This window comes from Colius striatus, chromosome 13, assembly GCF_028858725.1.
Source record: "Colius striatus isolate bColStr4 chromosome 13, bColStr4.1.hap1, whole genome shotgun sequence".
Taxonomy (NCBI): domain Eukaryota; kingdom Metazoa; phylum Chordata; class Aves; order Coliiformes; family Coliidae; genus Colius; species Colius striatus.
Window position 1 is genome coordinate 11,130,252 of NC_084771.1, and position 18,502 is coordinate 11,148,753.

The 18,502-nt window shown below is 47.8% G+C and overlaps 1 protein-coding gene across 7 annotated transcripts in view; it reads left to right on the top strand.

Moving 5' to 3' along the window:
- The first annotated feature begins 73 nt into the window (after positions 1–73).
- ZNF185 (zinc finger protein 185 with LIM domain) overlaps positions 74–18,502 on the top strand; it is a 44,359-nt gene continuing 25,930 nt past the window's right edge. For all 7 annotated transcript variants that reach the window (XM_062006585.1, XM_062006592.1, XM_062006589.1 and 4 more), the window contains exons 1-3: positions 74–203; positions 15,686–15,760; positions 18,251–18,386. In XM_062006585.1, the coding sequence (XP_061862569.1) occupies positions 15,736–15,760; positions 18,251–18,386 (161 nt within the window). In that variant the 5' untranslated portion in view covers positions 74–203; positions 15,686–15,735. The remainder of the gene's footprint in view (positions 204–15,685; positions 15,761–18,250; positions 18,387–18,502) is intronic.

Here is an 18,502-nt window from a genome sequence, read left to right on the forward strand (position 1 = left end):
AAGTCTCCTCCTCAAAACAAGGCTTGGCTTTCAGGAGCCAGCCCTCTCGTTCCAGGCAGCAGGTAAGCGCTCAGCTTCACCCACAGCCACCCTTGCTGCCAGGGAGGATCCCAGGTCGCTGCTGAGAGCCCTTGGGAGACTGCTCTGCAGACTGCTCCACGTCGGTGTTTTAGGGGGAAGCCACAGCTAAGGAGCCTCTGCAGGTAGGGCTGGGCTGGGAGGCTGGTCCTCTGAGCCCTGCAGAGGGCAGCTGGGGTGCTGCTTCTCTCCCTGCTTCACCTGCTTTCTCTGCCCTGAGAGGAGGAGGAAGAGCAGGGCTGTCTTTTCCTAACCTGTTAAGGCAGGGATCTGGGGGTGATGAGGCAAGCTTGAACCAATACTTGAAGCCCTCCTCTTGCATGGGAAAAGGAAGCTCTTTTCTGTAGTGTTTTGGACCGAAGCATGGATCTAAAGTGGTACTTGAGTATTACAGTGACGATGTTAGTGTACACAAATGAGGCTGAAGAAGGGAGGTTTGGGTATGGGTCTTTCTGGCTTGCCCCTCTCTGATCACTGAGTTCCCTCCCTGCTCATTGCACCACATCTTTCTAAAATCTGCCCCTCTCTTAATTTACTAGATAGAGCAGTGAGTTAAATGGGGAGAAGTCTGTGTGTTGGCAGGAATGAGCAGAGTCTGGACAAGGCTGGTAAAATTTGACGCTGTGACCATTGACAGCCTCTCAGGAGGCAGCAGCTAAGCTGCACCGCTTTCTGCCTCTCCAACCCCACCTCCTCAGGACTCATGTGGGATGGAAGAGGGTGGAGGGGTGCAGGTAGAGGTGGGGTTTTTTTTCCCCCTCTCTCTTGCTCTGCCTTGTTTTGTTTCTCTTCGAATTAGCATGAAATCAGCTCCCTGGAAAGGAAAGGATGGGAGTGGTAAAGCTGATACAGAGGAGATGAGCACCTCCCTCTGTCCTTGCTTCATTCTACCTCCAAGCTTTGAGAATGTCTTCTCCATTTCCCTGTCCCCACCCTTCTGCTCAGCCTTGGCTTCTTCAGTACAAACCCTTGAGAGGAGGACGACAGCCGTGAGCTGGGGAGCAGAGATGTCTTCCCTCAATCAGGACATTGTACTTAGCTTAGTTTTTTTCATCCAGCCAAAGAAAAAGCCTCAACCTTGTTGCCCCAAATTGATTCTGTTGGAATTGGAAGTCTCACTTTCCACAAATGACAGAGTTTAGTTTTCTTTTACAAAAATACTGTTCTTGGCCAAACTTTGTGCCATCTCTGTGATGTCATGAAGCTTCAATGAGATCTGCTCTGCTCTGTTTAGGAGGCTGTGATACAAAATGCACTTCTGCCCTGCTCTGTTTGGGAGGCTGTGATACAAAATGCAAGGCTCTGCCTTTGAAAGCCAAACAAACTTTTCTTTCCTTCTTGCTTTCATCTTTAGACATCAAGGCTTAAGGTCAGTGGCATGTGGGTGCGGTAAACATCCTTTATATCCTTCTTCCTTTTCAAAGACAGAAATTAGTTGAGCAATTAGGAATTAATGCTTTGCAATTAAACTAATGAAACTAAATACCCAGTATAGTTGAAAATGATCTCTTTTTTTTTGGCAGAAACAGCAGCTAGTTTTTATGTTTGGAGGTGGTCAGACTGGGTAGGTTTGTACAGCTCCTACCACAACAGGGCTCTCAGAAGATCCCTTTTGACAGGCAGGTTTGTGTGCTGCTCTAATGATGTTTGTGCCCCACTTTCCTGCCTTTAATAGCTCAGACCTTTGCCAGCTTCTTCTGGTCAGACTGAGTTTGTTTGGTTTGGGGTTTTTTTTTGTGTAGGGTGTGTGTTTGCAAATAAAAGAAATTATAATTGTGCATTTGCAGCATTACAGCTGTTGTCAGACACAGCTGAAACGTGTCTGCCTTGCTTGTGTTGGTGAGTTCTGTGTAGGCTTCCCCATGGCAGTTGCAGGTTTGCATCTCTCTTTTCCCCATGCTTGGGGAAGAAGAAGTGTTCACTGTCCCCAGGCAGTGGTGACCAAAGTGCTGAGGAAGCTCAGCAGGGTTCCTGCACAGCCAGCGAGGCTCTGCTGGGGCTGTGAGCGCTTGATGCTTCTGCAGTTGGGATTCAGGGTCGTGTCAGACACTCTGGAACAGATGAGTGTGCAGTTTGCTGGCTAAGATGCAGATTATTTGACTAGCATTATGGAAGAGCAGTGGCAGAAGCATAAAATGTCACCTACAGTGGCATAACCATCCATCCACTCCATTTGACACCTATCGGGGTTCCTAGGACAAGAGGCTCCTCTTGTAGCCTGGCTTCTCCTTAGTGCATCTCTGCATGTGCTGAACAAGGTAGTGATGAGCTACTGTGTTGCATGAGCCTAGAAGGCTTGAATTAACATTGCCTGGACTGCTTCAACTATGGCATTCCTGATAGTCAAGCTTTTGAACTCCTGGTGCTTCCTCAATATGGCCAAGCATCAAATATCACATCTGTAACGGTGTCAGTGTTAAATAGTCACTGCATGGAGAAGGAGGAAGGCAAGAGTAAAAAGCTAGTCCTTCAGAGAAGCTTGTCTAAAATGTGAGCACTCATTACCCTGCCTGGATGGATGATCATTTGGGCTTGAGCACTGTAAATGTTGCTGTTCGGAGGCAGTTCTGTGTGAGTTTATCTCCATCTGGAAGCCCACAGCCATCCAGTTGCTCCTAATACTGAGCCAAAATCAGGACACTACCTGTGATTTGCCATTGAAGCTCAGTCCAAGTCCTGGACTCAGGCTGTGGCTCTGGACTTTGAGACTTACAACCTTCCACTTCAAACCCATTCAGCCACCTGTGTGCCTGAGGTGGGATAAGATCCTAAATTGCAGGTTGTGAGTTCACAGTGAAGCCCGAAGTGCAGACAGTGGGATGGAAGTGTCCATCCTTGCCAGGCACAGGATGTCATTCAAGTCAGAGTTCAAAGGTGAAAGAAATCTAGCTTTCAGAAGGCCAGCTCAGAAGTGTCACAGCCACTGTGCACAAAGTGCCAATCCTGTGTAAACTTCCTTCAACTACTGGTTCCAACTTGCTGAAGTGAATTTAAAGGGTTAACTTTTCTCTGGCAGGGTTTATGCTAGATCAGGTAGAGTCTATCCAGGCTGCTCTGGCTTCACAGCAGATCAGGTAACAGCTGACATAAAAGCATAGCATGGGCACAAAGTTTGCATTGTGTGTGCTCTGGCTAATGCAAGAGAAATGCAAGTGTGTGCCCACGCCTAAGGCAGAGCACTGGAGGGCAGCCAGGCACTGCCCAGGCCAGGGTGAGCAACCCTGCAACCCCCATGCCACCTCTCTGGGGCAGGAAGCCTCTGGGCCACACAGAACCCACATGGGGAAGCTTTCTGTCCCTGGCTGTCCTTCCTGTGGGTTTGGAAAAGCTGGGCTTGATTTGCTGAGCGTTAAACCAAGGTCCCACGCTCCAGACAGGAGAGACTTGGAGCCTGGGTTAGGGCAAGGTGATGAAATTCTCAGCAGAGTTTTTAGGGGGTTCAAATGAAGAAGGCTCCAACCTTTTGCAAGCTTTAAATATGTTTTAATTGGAGGCCTGTGAAGGTCAGAGCAGGCATCAATCACCATTAAACCAGGATATTCTTCCGCATGACTGACCTCAGTCCTGTCTGCGGCTGAGGGCTGCCGTTCGGGTCACTGGCCAAGTCCTCCAGAAGTACACAAGCTCCTAGTTGGTGAAATGAGTTCTTTGCTGCTACCCAGGAGCAGGAGGAACATGTGAGAGCTCCTTGGAAAGTTGTGTGTCAGCATGGGTGGTCTCTGCTTGTAGGCAGCAGAGCCCAGGAGGGATGAGCCAAGAAGGGACAGGAGTGCTTGGCGCTCAGTCTCGTGAATGGTGCCACATGGGCTGTGGGCTGAAGGACAGGAACACTGGTTTAGGACACAGCTTATTGTCTATTAATGACCTGTCTTTTGAGGCACCAAGAGTTTAACTCCCTGCTGTATGCAGGCTGCCTGTCCAGAAAGGATCTGACTGCTGCAGCATTTCCTGGTGCAGAGCATCCTGCTGTGCAGCTCTCACAGGGACCAGCACAGTGAAGTGAGCCTGGTGCCCTGGGCATCAGAGGGAGATGCTATCCTGAGACCAGGGCACTGGGAACAGGAGTGCTGTAACATGAACTCAGATGCTGGCCTGGGCTGTGTGGACAGTTCGGGAGTCTAAAGGCACCCTGTGGCACTCTCCAGGAAAGCTGTGTTTACAGGATCAAAGCAGCTCTGCTTCCTTTCCCAGGGCATTCATTTAGTCCTCAGAACTATGTCCAACGTTGGATCCAGCTCATCACCAAGATGAATGGAGGGCAAGGTGGCTATTAGGCACAAAGGGGCTGTTACTGCAAGTGCCCTACAAACTCCTGCCAACAGCGGGCTAAAAAATTGTTATTAACATTTTAAAGTTGCAGTTGAGCCATCAGAAAGGAAGGATGGCTGGCAGGTTCTGCGTCCCTGTGTTGGCAGGTAATAGGAGCTGCAGTCAGCTTTTAAAGAATAGTAAGTGTTTCATCTCCTGGGGTATAATTACATCTTTTTAAGTGGTTTACATGGAAAGCAGAGTAATTCCCAGTGAAGTGATGGGTTGCTGATTTCAGGCACTTGAAGAATTTATTAGCAGAGATTGCTGCTCTGGCTGTATGTCAGCTCCTTCGGAGCGGACCATAGGGAAGGGCATCCCTCTCCCTCCATCAGCTGCCCAGGGCCAGCTGCAGCTTCCATAGCCTTAGGGAGAGGGATGGCCTTGGGGACAGACAAGAGCACAGCTGTAATTACTTCCTTGTTCAGCCCAGGGGCTGCAGTCCATAGGGATTGCTCCCTGCAAGAGAAGTTTGTGGTGCCTGAGCCATCTCTCAGCTCCTCTGCTGGTATCACTGATGAGGGAGCCACTGTTGTGGTCATGTCTGATAGCTGCCCCTGGGCAGCCAAACTGAGCTCTTCAATTTGTTTCACATAGCACAGCTGCCCTCTCTCCTGGCAGGGTGAGAGCTTTCACCAGGAGCTGCTCTCTGAAGCTAAAATACCCAGGGCAGGGCAGGGACCACTGAAGCACCCAGAGCTGCAGAGGGAGCTGAACTGGCTGCCTCCCTGCACACCGGCACACCCTGAAGATTAACATCTAAACAAGGTTTCAGCTCCCCTTCCCTTATTAAATAGCTTGTAATTGCTTTCATTCACGTGATGAGGACCTTCAGAGTTAGTGTCTTCAGTGGGAAGCAGGGCATTGGGAGGGACTGTGCTCTTCCTGCCTGCAGTCAGCAGATGGACTCCAGAGCCAGAGCTGTCTGCCTAGCTGGCTCTGTAGCAAAGCTGCTTGTGCACCCCAGGGGTTCCCAGAGGTGGACATAACCTGCCTGTGATTTCCAAGGCTGTGCTTGTCAAGGGTCCTGGGGGTGCTCCCTGGAAATCAGAGCTGTTGTATAAGTAGTTATTGTCGATTTAGGTGGCAGCTCCATTTGGAGTGTGCAGTGTCAGGGCACAGTCTAACAGCATTTGGATCCTGCACAGGCAGAACATTTACTTTTTGTGCTGGATGCTCACATCAGGTGCTTTGTCAGCAAGAATTTTGCCATCATAATACCCATTTTTATGGGTCTTCTGTTGCTTGGGACATCCCAGCATTATATCCCAGAGGTTGGTGTTTGAAGGCTGAGCACTCATACAGCCAGCATACAGGTTGAGGGACTTGCAGTTGGAGTGTTTTGTACTAGAAACATGAGTCTGAGCTGGACTGTAAATCACAGATGACTTTGGATATCAGAAATGTGTTCATATTGCCAAGTGATGAGCATCCACTTTCCTCTATCTGGATGCTGGTCCTAGGGAAGAGCTGGAGAAAGAAGCAGGAGGGGGTGAGAGATGCAGGCCTGGAGATCCTTCTGGCTTGTGAAGTGCTCTGCAGAATTAAGGAGACTGTAAAGTGTCCTAACTGGGCCAAATTCATCCCTGCTACTCCCTGAAACCAGCCCTGCATAGCTGATAGAGAAGGAAACCTGTCTTATCAACAGAGGTTCTCCCAGTAATATCATTCAGGTGATCAATCTCACCTTCTCTAGCATACCTGGCCTGTAGCTCCACCTGTGCTACATACCTGAGACCTGCTATCTCAGGGAGGGGAGAGGCAATTGGGGTTTAATTGCCTGGAAGCTGGTCAGATCCTGACTCACAAAGAGCTTGTGAGAACTTGGGGAGAGGAGATGAATTTAAACATTGCTCTGTCCAGTGGCCAGTGTGTCACTTCTACCCCATGTAGGACCAAGGCATTGGTGGCAGTTTCAGTTGACCCTGTTTCCCTGCTGTTACAATCCACACTGGAAACATCCCATGAACCTCAGTGAGGTGGCAGCCTCTCTGGATCTTGGCCATGGGCTGTGGCAAGAGGTCTGGGAAAGGAGATAACAGATGGAAGCAATGACGGTGGAATCAGGGTTAAGCAGCACACCAGGGCTGAACACAGAAACCAGCAGCAAGGCAAGAAAGCAAAGTGGAAGGTTTGGAAGAGCAGAGCTGACTGTCTAACCTGTTGTTGGAGCAATGCACTGGGATACTGGGTTGAACGCTCCATGCTTGCCCAGCATCCAATGCTGGGTGTGGAGCAGGTACAGAAGATCCAAGTTTCAACAGACTGTCCCAAATCTGCTCCCAGGGTAGGATTGTGCCACAGACACTAATGAGGGCACAAGCAGGCCACCACTGGGTATTCCTCTAAACACTCCCATGATGGGCTGCTCCCAGGCAGCAGCTGGGAGGACACTCTGCTAGCAAGGAGAAAGCTTTTCTCTTGCCTGAGAGCAGAGCAGGGACATGCACCCATCAGAGGAGGAGAGCAGGGGCCAGCTGCATTGAAGCAGGTATGTCCTTAGGATCATGCAAAGATACACTCCAAATTCAAGGCTTGGGCTGTGAGTAGAGCATTTGGTGAATTTGAACAGGAGAAAGCTCTCCTCAGGGGCTTTTAGGCTGGGTTTTTTTGGCTAGAATCACAGTCAAGGAGACATTTGGAGTAATTTGGCAGCTGCTTTGCCTCGGGAACTGGGACTGGCAGTGGTGAACCTGATATAGCTCTGTGCTTAGACCTGCACAGTTCCTTCTGTCTTTGTCTTCTTTTTTTCAGAATTAGCAACCCTAAACCCTTTGAAAAACACATGCAAGGTTTTGTTCCCAGGAAACAAGAAGTTAAAACCTGAAACAAAAGCTGACTTGAGCCTTTTGCAATGAGATTATTTCATTTTTTGATTTGAAGCAATGGGAGGCCTTTTCCTCCATTTTCATTTAGTTTTGTGTAAAATACATAGAGCTGTGTAACATGTAACAACCTTAGTCCTGCACCTGGGGAGGAACAGCCCCATCACCAGGACAGGCTGGGAGTGACCTGCTGCAGAGCAGCTCCAGGAGAGAGACCTGAGAGTGCTGGTTGATGATAAACTGACCATGAGCCAGCAATGCTCCTAGACAATGGCATCCTGGAGGGCATCAAGAAGAGTGTGGGCAGCAGGTTGAGGGAGGTTCTGCTCCCCCTCTGCTCTGCCCTGGTGGGGCCTCATCTGGAGTCCTGTGTCCAGTTCTGGGCTCCCCAGCTCCAGAGGGACAGGGAACTGCTGGAGAGAGGCCAGTGCAGGGCTACCAAGATGCTCAGGGGACTGAAGCATCTTCCTTATGAGGAAAGGCTGTGGGACCTGGGGCTGTTCAGTCTTGAGAAGAGGAGACTGCAGGGGGAGCTCATTAATATTTACAGATATCTCACTGGTGGGTGTCAGGAGGTTGGGGCAGCACTTTTTTCTGTTGTATCCAGTGCCAGGACAAGGGGTGATGGAAAAATGCTGGGACACAAAAAGTTCCATTTAAACATAAGGAAAAACTGTTTCAGTGCTGAGGTGAGGGAGCCCTGGCCCAAGCTGCCCAGGGAGGGTGTGGAGGCTCCTGCTCTGGAGGGCTTCAAACCCACCTGGACACGTTCCTGTGTGACCTGATCTAGGTGGAGCTGCTTTACAGGGGGGTTGGACTACATGATCTCTAAAGGCCCCTTCCAACCCCTTCCATTCTGTGATTCTATGATTTGTCATGATCTCATCTGAATGTTTACTTGTGCTGGAAGCTCAGTTCTCCAATCAAACCAGAGCAACCTTCATCAACACCATAAACAACCAGCCAATAAAACAACCCTCCACCTTTTGCCTGGTCCCTAGTGGTGCCTGGGAGTGAGTATGAGCCCATCATCCACTCATTTCCCACCCTTCTTAAGATTGTCCTGCAACAGTGCAGAGGCAGATTCCAGAGAGGGGAGGTGAATCATGGGTTCATAGAATGGCAGGGGTTGGAAGGGACCTTTAGAGACCATCTAGTCCAACTTCTGAATGCCTCTCCCTCCATGCCAGCAGCAGGCAGGAGGCCGGAGCGCTGAAGGCCACCTTAGTGCAGGCACCAAGCTCACTGGGAGCTGTGCCAGGTGATGCCACAGACAGGATGGAGTTTTCTTTGGGCTGTGTGCAGCTCCCAGGTGTGTGTTGGCCCTCTGCTTTTATCCTCTTGATTAGTGTGGCACCTGGGGACTTGGTTTTCCTTTCCTAGGGCTAAGTCAGTCAGGAGTTAACCCCTCAGATCGCAGCAGTGCTGCTTCTGTAGCTCATGGAATGGCTCAGGGCTCTTCCCTTCTTCAGACACCAAACCTGCAGGGCTTTTTTTCTTTTCCCCTCAGCTTTTTGCAGTCTGCAGACTATTTCCTAGGGATACACCTTCACTGCTTGGGGACTAATCATCCTGGCTGTAGCCTTTCCAGACTCATTTTCAGCACAGACTTGTTCTTATAAGTTGTGTGCAGGACCCTGGGGGTTTTAAGGCTCAGAAGATGAAAACTCTGTAGGTATTTATCCTGGGAAACAGAATCACTTTGGTTCTTTACCTCCCATGAAGCCTTGTTACACAGACAGGCTTTTGTAAAGGGATTTCTTCAGAAATTCAGTAGCTGGTTTATCTTTTGCAGTTGGGTGTGTTTGCCTCCCAGCCTTGGGGTTTGTTTCTCATGGACACAGGTGTTAATAACCGCTGCTGTGTCCAGCACTGGGGCTTTCTGGGGCAGCTCATGGAGGTTTCCCTTGGTGTTCCCAACTAAGGGTTTCTCACAGAGCCCTGTGCTTCTGCAGGTGAAGCCCTTACATCTTCATTTTGTTTAAAGGTAAAAAGCATGGTGAAGTTGTCACATTTTTACCAGTCTGGGTTTTTTTCCTCCAAAATACGTTTTTGAGGGGAAAAAATCCCAAACCAAAACCCTCTCCAAATATGATTCTTATTGCTTGCTGAAGAACACAGGAGCCAGTGTTGTGTACCACCTGAAACATCCCTTCAGAGCAGCATGTGCAGGAATACCAATGTGCAGCAACCCCACTGACCACAAACAAAAAGGAAGTATGTACAATAGGCAAAAAAGAGTGATGTAGTTATGCCTAACTCCAGATTAAGCCACAGAAGAGATTCAGCATGTATGTTCTTGGTCTAAGTGTCTGTGCACTACATGTGCTGCAGTGTCTGTAAGCCCCAGACGTTGCTGGGAACACTGGGATGAAGGTAAGTGCGATCTGAATTTGCAGCCAGCTGTGCTCTGAGTCACAGGCTTTTAAAACTAGATGAAATCTGATTTCTTTTTAACTCGGGAGAAGGCTGTAAGAAGGTGCAGGAGGAATTCTGTCCCTCATGCTACCTAGAAATTTTCCCTAGACTTCATGTTTGACAGGTAGGTCGTGGATGGACACACCTGGGTCTCAGGTATTGCCTTTAGCTGTCCCTGCTGAGGAAGGAGTCACTCCAACAGGCAGGTTTAGGCACCTTGGTCAATCTGTTGGTTGGGGGGTTTTATTCCTTATTTGATGTCTCTCAAGCAGGTCATGCTCACAAGTTCATCTTGGTCTCATCTCTCTCACTGTTCAGGTAAAAGATCTGCTATTGTACACCACAGCTGCCAAGGCTCTGTCAATGTGGGAATCAGTGTGTAACTGAAAGGAAACACAGTGCCTGTATGGCCTTTGTTTCACTAAGGAGTCGGAGCATGGCAAGAGCACAGACCTGCCCAGAGTGGAAATGCTCCTTGTACCACTGCAGCCTCAAGCTGCTCAGCAGCAAAGGCAATAAATGGACATCTGTCTGCAGCCAGATGCAGCTCCTCAGTTTCTGTGGCAGTTTTCAGAGGGAGATCACCTCCCAGCTGCTGTTTTGCACGTCAGTGTCACATTTATTTCAGGATCTCAGTGTGTGTTGCAAACATTAAGCCCAAGGCAGGTCTCTAAGGGTGGCCAGGGAAAGTGTGTGGAGGGAATCATTCTTCAAACTGCAGGCATTTTGGAGTAAACTGGGCAGTGCTTAACAGGGCATCAGAGCCTGCCATAACTGGAAGTGAAGATCAGGAAGTGAAGAGGGATTATTGCTCATTTACATAACGATGGCACCCAAGGGTGCCAATTAGGATCAAGGGCCTATTGTGCTGGTGGTGTGCAGACACTTAATAGGAGGCAGTTGGCTCTGAAGTGCTCCCACTGGACTTCTGAAGGCAAATCTCTATAAATAGGGAATAGAGCTTTTTATTTAAATGGATTGGGGTTTTTTCTTGTCTCATTTTATATTTGTAGTGAGTGTTTGGAAGAAAATCTGTATTCCTGAACAGCTCTGCCTGGTGGCTAAGCCAGAGTGGCTGGGTGACTTACTGTGTGTCCTTGTGTAATAGAGAAGTTCCTAATCACACAGCAAATAATAAACAAAGGACAAGGAGGTGTGTACAGCCCAGGAGAGCTTATTTTCTACCTATAAGGCAAGAGGGAAGGGATAGATCTAGTTTGAGTCAGAAGAGGTTTCAGGTGAGAGCCAACCTCTCTGTACTGGTGAAAGAGGAAGTGAATTGTTTGCTCTTGTACTCCTCTCCAGTGCTCTGTACATCTCTGTAGTGCTACAGGTCTGGAAGTTCCTCTGCATGCAGAGTGTTCTCTGTCAGCAGCACAATGCTGTAGACACACAGAGTGCCCAAAATACAAAGTGATCTGTTGCCATGTTTCCTGCCCTGAAGCATCACTTCTGGGCCACAGCAAGTCATCTGAACTGTTTTCTTACCTTTTCTCTCTCATTTTGCCACCAGTGCCACTAATGTTTGAGTTGTGCTGGTAGGAGGAAGCCAGAGAACAGCATGTCTCTGGCATCTTCTGATGAGGAAGGGGTTTCTTCTGCGACTTTTTTGAGACTCTGTCCTGAGCAGATACCTGCAGTGGTGTATAGCTGGAGACTAGGCTCACAGCCAACTCCAGAGACTCCCAGATATCCCTCAGCACTGCCACAAGAGAGGTTTCTCTTTTCTCCCAAACTCATGGACCACGCTTCCAGCTTCTCACAAGGTGCAACAGTGCTTTTGGATCCTAGAAGCTCCAGAAATGCTTCCCACTCCAGCAAACTCTGGGACTTAAACCAACGGGGAGATAAGTTTCTGTCCTACCTAAAGTCTGGAGATGTTCTGAGTTGAGGAATTGCAGAGGAAGTTCTTTGAGTGTCAATGTTTTCACTTCACCTGCTGAGTTCAGATCTCCAAGCTTCCCTCAGGAACATTCTTGTCCCCCAGGTGAGCAGCAGAGCTGTTGGAATCAGTTACAGTCTGTTCCAGCACTGGGCAAGTGCATTTGTTTCTGTATGACTACAGGAAATTGTTGTATCCTTTGGCTGTAGCTAATCATTCCCACAAAAGCTATACCAACAAACCCAACTTTTTTCCCTTGTAACTTCACATCATACATGGAGGTTCCAGGAGCATAAAAGCATATTTTTTGAAGACATGTGTCTCCTGGCAACACTTTGGGAAGGGACTTCTGGGAAGGGCTCTGTGTTGGCTTGTCACATTTCACAGGAGAAAGGGTAGACAAGTGCTAACAGCCAAAGACACCCCCTGCAAACCTAGAACCAAGGTCTTTGAGCTTTACTACACTCTACACTCACACACACAGAAGAATATAAAGACAAAAATGCTTTGAAACGTGTTTTGAGATCCCATAGCATGTGCTGAGGCCTCAACTCAACAGTTTTGCCAAGGAAGGGAAGCTGTTTGCATTTCTAAGCTGTCCTTGGAGCAGTGACAAGTACTCTCTTTCCCAAGAATGTTGTATCAGTGCTCCAGAGCCAGACAACCTTTTGCCAATCCTCTCTGGCCATAAATCCTGTGTTTCTTTCTGCACAACAGTAGAGTTTGAGCTGCTTGGACTGTGCTGTGGTCCCATTGCAGCCTGAGAAGCTATGGCTGTGATTTCTTCTTCTAACCATCAACTGCTGCAGTAACAAAACACAGACAAATACAGTTAGGAACATTTTTCTCTGACAGTAGTTTGCTGATCTGTCTTTCTTTGGTTTGGGTTAGTGGGTCCCCTGTGTCTCTCTTCTTTTTTTTCTTCATCACAGCTGCTATCCTGGAATCCATAGATGTCAGTTTATCTTTCAGGTATCACTGCCAGCTAGCATTGAAACAAGACAACAAGCTTTTTGTTTCTCATCTGAGAAATGCTGCTGTTCTAACTGCAGGGTCCATGGTGTCACTTGGGTTGATTTGTCTGTTGGTGTTCTAGTCACTGAGCAGTCACTAAGCACATGTGAAATCAACCCAAAACTTGACCAAGCCCTGTATCCTGTGTCCAACAGGAGCATACAGCAGCTCATAAAAGAGATGGGCAAAAAGTAGGATACTTGAATTGCTCTTTCTTTGCTGACCCCACTCAGCTTGTGGTGATCCTGTTTAGGCTGTATTGCCTAAATACCTTTAGGTGTTGGTGCTCAGGTGAAAGGTAAAAAGAACCAGTTGATAACCTTCATTAATGAAAGGGAAATAAGAAAGCAAAGAGCTGACTCCATCTCTCACAGAGGATCTTTGCACCCTTTTGTGCCTGTCACAGAAGGTTTCCTGGAAGCTCTTTCCTGGGCTCCCTGTCAGTGTGTGAGGCAGGACAGCAGGCTCCCAGCCCCCAGGGCAGTACACACTCCCGGGTCTGGGGCCGTGCGGGTGCAGCGGGTCTGACCCGAAGCAGCCACGCTGCTGCTGCATGATTCACAGCTGCAAAAAGCAGGCTGGCAGAAAATGTTTGCCAGTCCCCCAAAGCCAAACCCAGAGAGCACCACTGACATGTCCCAACGCCTGTTTGTCAAGCCAGAAATACCAGTGGAGTCCAACAGTGTTCGCTGCGGTCCCTCCCAGGATGATGTGAGCTGGGAAGGGGGAAGGCAGCGCCAGAGGAAAAGGCTTGGCCCATGTGTAGTTTCTGGCATGTTTTTCTGTACATGCTGAGTGCCACCCTTCGTGGCTTCCCTTCCTTTTGTGTGTATTTGTTAGGGGAGTTGTGTGAGTAAGAAACAAAGTTTCTGTTTAAGCAATAAATGGAGATGTCGTTTCTGGTGCGCTGCCTGTGGTACGTGTGGTGTGTGACTGGGAGCAGAGCTCCATCCTGCACCTCCATGAGCTCCAGCCCTTCCCAAGGATTCCCACATGCTCCTAAACCTCTGCTTATTCCATTAAAAGATCTGTATGGGGGAGCTAATCACCTTTTAATGACACTGCTAGATAGGTAACAGCTCTCCAGCTTCCAAGTACCTCCATTGGATGACAGCATGTAGCCTATACCTGCTTCTGCTCCTGATTTACCAAACTCTTGAGATAGTTACTTTTCACCACTTCTCATCCACCACTTGCTTCAGCCTTATTTTCTGCTGGAACAAGGGAGAATGTAATAAGTAGAAGAAAGCACCAAATGTACCTCTGAACTGCAGTTAGTGAGATAGCTGTGGTCTGAATCTGCCTGGCTCAGGCACTGTAGGCAATGAAGCCACACAGCTTCTCTGGGTGCAGATCCACAGAATCACAGAATCTTAAGGGTTGGAAGGGACTTGGAAAGCTCATCCAGTGCAACCCCCTGCCAGAGCAGCACCACCTAGAGTAGGTCACACAGGAACTCATCCAGCTGGGTTTGAATGTCTCCAGAGAAGGAGACTCCACAGCCCATCTGGCCAGCCTGTCCCAATGCTCTGTCACCTCAACAGTGAATAAATTCTTCCTTGTATTTCTTTTGAAACTCTTCTGTTCCAGCTTATACCCATTGCCCCTTGTCCTATCAGTGGCCATCACTGAGAACAACCTGACTCCAAGATGCTGGGATTTCTTTTTAACCCAAAGTTGCCAGATTGCACTTCTGTCAGCTGTGCAAGTTGCAGCCATGTCTCCCACCTTTAGTACAAAGATACTTGAATATTTTGAGGCTCTTCATGGCTATCCAAGACAATGCTTCAGTTTTCATTTCTCTCTAAATAGCAGGGTCAATTGAATTTGCATGGGAAGGGGAATCTGGGAAGGGTGAGAGAGGTGGGCTGTCTGCTCATGGTGAAAGCTGAATTAATGAGTGGGAGTGTTTGCAAAAGGGAGAGGAAGCCTTGGGGTAATAGCAGAGAGCTTGTTCATGATCTCAGTGCAAACTGGATGAGGAGAGGATATGCAGGAGGTAGATCTGGGGCTGAGACAAGCCAAAGGAATAGGCTTTGCCAAGAGGCAATGCCGTGAGATCAGTGCTCGGCATTCCTAATGGGCATGTGGCTTCGCAGCGATGTTGCAGGGACAAGCACACCAGCAGATAATAATAACCTAATTTTAGATTCACAGGCTCCCAAACAGGGTTGGGCCTTTTCATTAATGAATAGCATAGTCACTTAAGAATCTGGATTCAGCAGATGGTTTGGCAAGGGAAGAACAGAGGGTTGTAAAAGCTGCCCTTGGTTTTCTTCTCTGAAACAAAGACTCACCCCCAGCTTACATGAAGAACTTTAGAGAGAGAAAGAAGGAAAATAAGCATGTAATTAGGTGCTGAATTAACCTGGATTCTGCTAATCTCATGACAGTGGCTCCATTTTGAGGGATTTTCCTGTCTTTGCTTGCTTGGTTTGTTGACTGTTTTGTTTTCTTCTTCTTCTTGTCTCGTCAGACAACCGATTTTCTTTTCCTGAATTTTAGTTTAGGGGTGGTTTTAATTCAACTACAGCACTAAGAACTCAGTGTTCTGCACTTTCCTGATCTCAGAGCATCTCTGAGGTCATACATCCAGGAGCTTCTCCTTGCTGCTGTGTTGTGGTCTTCTGAAGGGGCCCAGCTGTCATCAGAAACAAGAACTAACCCTTGCATCTGAGACAGGCAGTAAGACGTTCTCTCCACTGTATCTTGGGGGAGTCACAATTATCTCTGCTACTGAAGTTTGACAAGAGCCCTAAGATTATGCTTCTGCTTCACAAAAATACCAAGGATCACCTAAGCAGACTCAGCTGCTTTTGGTTCTAAAGACTCCAGCAGGTCTGTCCCACTTGAGTGGCTCTGGGTGCTTTGCTAAGGTCTCTGCCACCACTTTCTTCCCACACCTGGAAGGACACATCTATCATGGCCAATCTGAAGATTTACTGGTGTGGAGAACATACCCATTTGATTTTTTTCCTGTCCTTGATGCTGAAGGTGCATGGCACGGGGAGAAATCACAACTCTGGTGTATATGCTACAGTCTCCTCATCCTCCAGGCCCTGTGGCTGTGACACTGCTGTGATGTTCTCCCTTCCACATCACTTCAAAGCTTTTATATCAGAACTACTAAGCTGCTTTTCCTCTTTTTCATTTCTTCCAGGATTTGTTGTCTTCAAACAGTAACTGAAGAGAAAGTTGCATCTGAGAGCCATGCTGTCCCTGGGTATCAGTAAAGGTAATTCCTTTCCCCATCCCAAGCTGTTGGGGATCTGTCTGTTGTCAAGGCCTTTCTTTGCTCAGCAGCATATGCTGTAAGATCTCTGCTCAGCTCCCTCAGTGCAGTGTGTGGAGGGGTAGAGTGCACCTCTTCCTTATGTGGGACCTGCTCCAACCTGTAGCTCTGAAATTATGTGCATTTAGCTCTAATTTCAGTACCCATGAAGGGGCTGAGGTTTTGAGTTAAGCAAAAAACTATTAAACTCTCACATTCCCTTTCCAAGACCCTCCTTAAATTTCTCTGTCTTTGAAGTGTCTGCTGACAATACTGCAGGAATTAGCAGCCAGTGCAGTGGCTGAGCAGGATGGCTTCCCTGTATCTCTGTCTATCCACACCCTCTTGGTGTCTCTTCTAGTGACAAAAACCTGAAGTCTGTGGGCTGGACACCACCCTTGTGCCGTATCCACACAAGGAGAAGACTGCCTTTATTATTAACAACTCCTAATAATGTCTTGTTGTCAAAGGAGTGTGAAAAACAAATCAAAGTGTGGCTACAGGTTGCTCTGAGTTGTCCCAGGAACGTGCTCAAACTGCAGAATTCTGTGTCAGAGTCTGAGATTTGATTTTTAAGCAACAGATGCTCACAAGACCTTTAGATGTGAGTAGGTGGGATGATGCTTCCAAACCCGTGGGTAATCTGAAGCAATAATCTGCAGAAGAATAGAAATCTCTTATTTCCATTAGGCAATAGCTTTAACTTGCAATTTGAGGGTTAAGAAAAGCAGTCCTTCCCTTTCTGGGTGCTCCCCATGTATTACTGCTGATCCCTAAACTGCACCCTGATGTGGTTGTGGCCCTGCACAACTGTGTCTTTTAACTGCTACTGCTAATTCCATGTGAGGAAGGATATTGCCCTCATTGCTATAGTTGGTTTTTCCTTGGGGACTATCCAATGTGACCAGCTGTTTAAAAAACCCCAGACAACTCCTACCCCTACTCCACAACATATACTTGAAGCACATGGTTGTGTGGCAGAGATGAACCAATTTACTGCATGTCAGCTGCTCAGTGATAACTATTCCATCATGAGCACGAGATAGAGACACTTAGATGACTTTCCTGGGAGCTAAATTGAGTTCTTTCATGTTTGCCACAGGCTCAGAGTGTTCAGGCAGTTCCCTTGGCTTGGATGATAAGAAGCTGTAAAGCTGCAATAACTTGTTGATGTCTCTTAAAGCCCTGAGCTGTACTGGTCTAAGTGTGATGTTGTTTTCAGCCTTTGCCAGTAATTTCCAAAGTGGCAAAAGATGGAGATAGTAAAAAATACCTGGAAAAGGAGATTTTCTTTTCTGATCTTCATCTTACAGCTTCCCCAGGTAGTGACTTCCCTCAAAAGAAAACAAATGCTGAATAAAGAAATCAGTACAGAATAAACAAACAAGCAAATGCTGAAGGGGCAATTTCCCACTTCAAGTGCCCTTTATTTTTCTTTTAATCATAATATTCAGCTGCAAAAAATTTGTTTCAGCAGGACTTTGGTACTCAAGGGTGACTGAAGCCCTTCCCATCAGTTACCTGCACATTTCCTTCCTTTGTGAGACACTGTTCCCCTTTTTCCAGCAATCCATCTCTTTCCTTGCCTGCTCCCAATATCTTTGGCTTGAATACTCCTCCCCATTAATCTGTGCTTTTTTCTACCAGTATTTTTCCCAGTGGGAGGACTTGGCAACTCCTGCTTCATGACTTTCTGCAATTTTCTACATTTTAATGTTATGTTTTAACTGCAATTGCTGACTTTCTTAACCAGACAATGTGGCTTGAACAGAGACAGGGAGCAGAATGAGGACAGTGGTGGAGTTGCTCTTGATCAGCAAAAGAGAGACCATGCAGGATAGAACATTTTCAGATTTGGGCCAGAACCACACCGTTAAGGAGACATGGTTTGAGAATATGGTTTGGAAACTGAACTTTGTACTGGAAATGTGGAACCAAAGGACACGTCTCCAACTCTGACAGGCCACCAGAGAGAGCTGACAGCTGGGTGTTTGCATTTTGTGGTTTACCCCTAACCTGCAACTCTTGTCTCAGCTTCATACTCCAAACATATCATCCTCTCCCACAGACTAAAAAAAAACCCCTTATGCTAGAGCTGATGTGATGGGAAATGCCAGAGGAAACTCACTGCTTCATGAATGATGGAATTAGATGACCCACTGAATGTCTTTGGTCTTCCTGAGAGAAGAAGACTCATTAATGTTAAACAGTCCTCTGACAGGAGAGACAGAACTGTGTAGATCTCTGTAGAGGAGGTGGTGCATCAGGTACATTGGCTCTGAAGTCTGGATGACAGTTTGTTTCCATCTTTCATCAGAAATTTGAGTCTGGCTGAAAGGAGACTCATGCTCTTTGCTCTCTGAGGTTTACTCTGGTTCACCTGCTGACACTGAATTCTTGCCCTTTCTCAGCATCCCTTCTCCTCTCTCCTCCCTTACCTTCTGCCTCTGCCAGGAGGTGTCATCCCACCCACGGATGAGGACCGCAGGAGGATCATTAAGCAGATGAAGGTTCGTACCACCCTGAGAGGAGATAAGAGCTGGATCCACCACCACAACTCAGACTCTGAGGATGAGAAGAGCAGCCCACTGTAAGTGTGGCCAGCAAGCAATGCTCCTCCCTTCCCTTTCCCTCCTCAGCCTCCTGTGAGTGCTCTGTTCTCCAGCCTGCAGAAACAGCATATGTGGTGCTGGTGGGTTTTGGAGT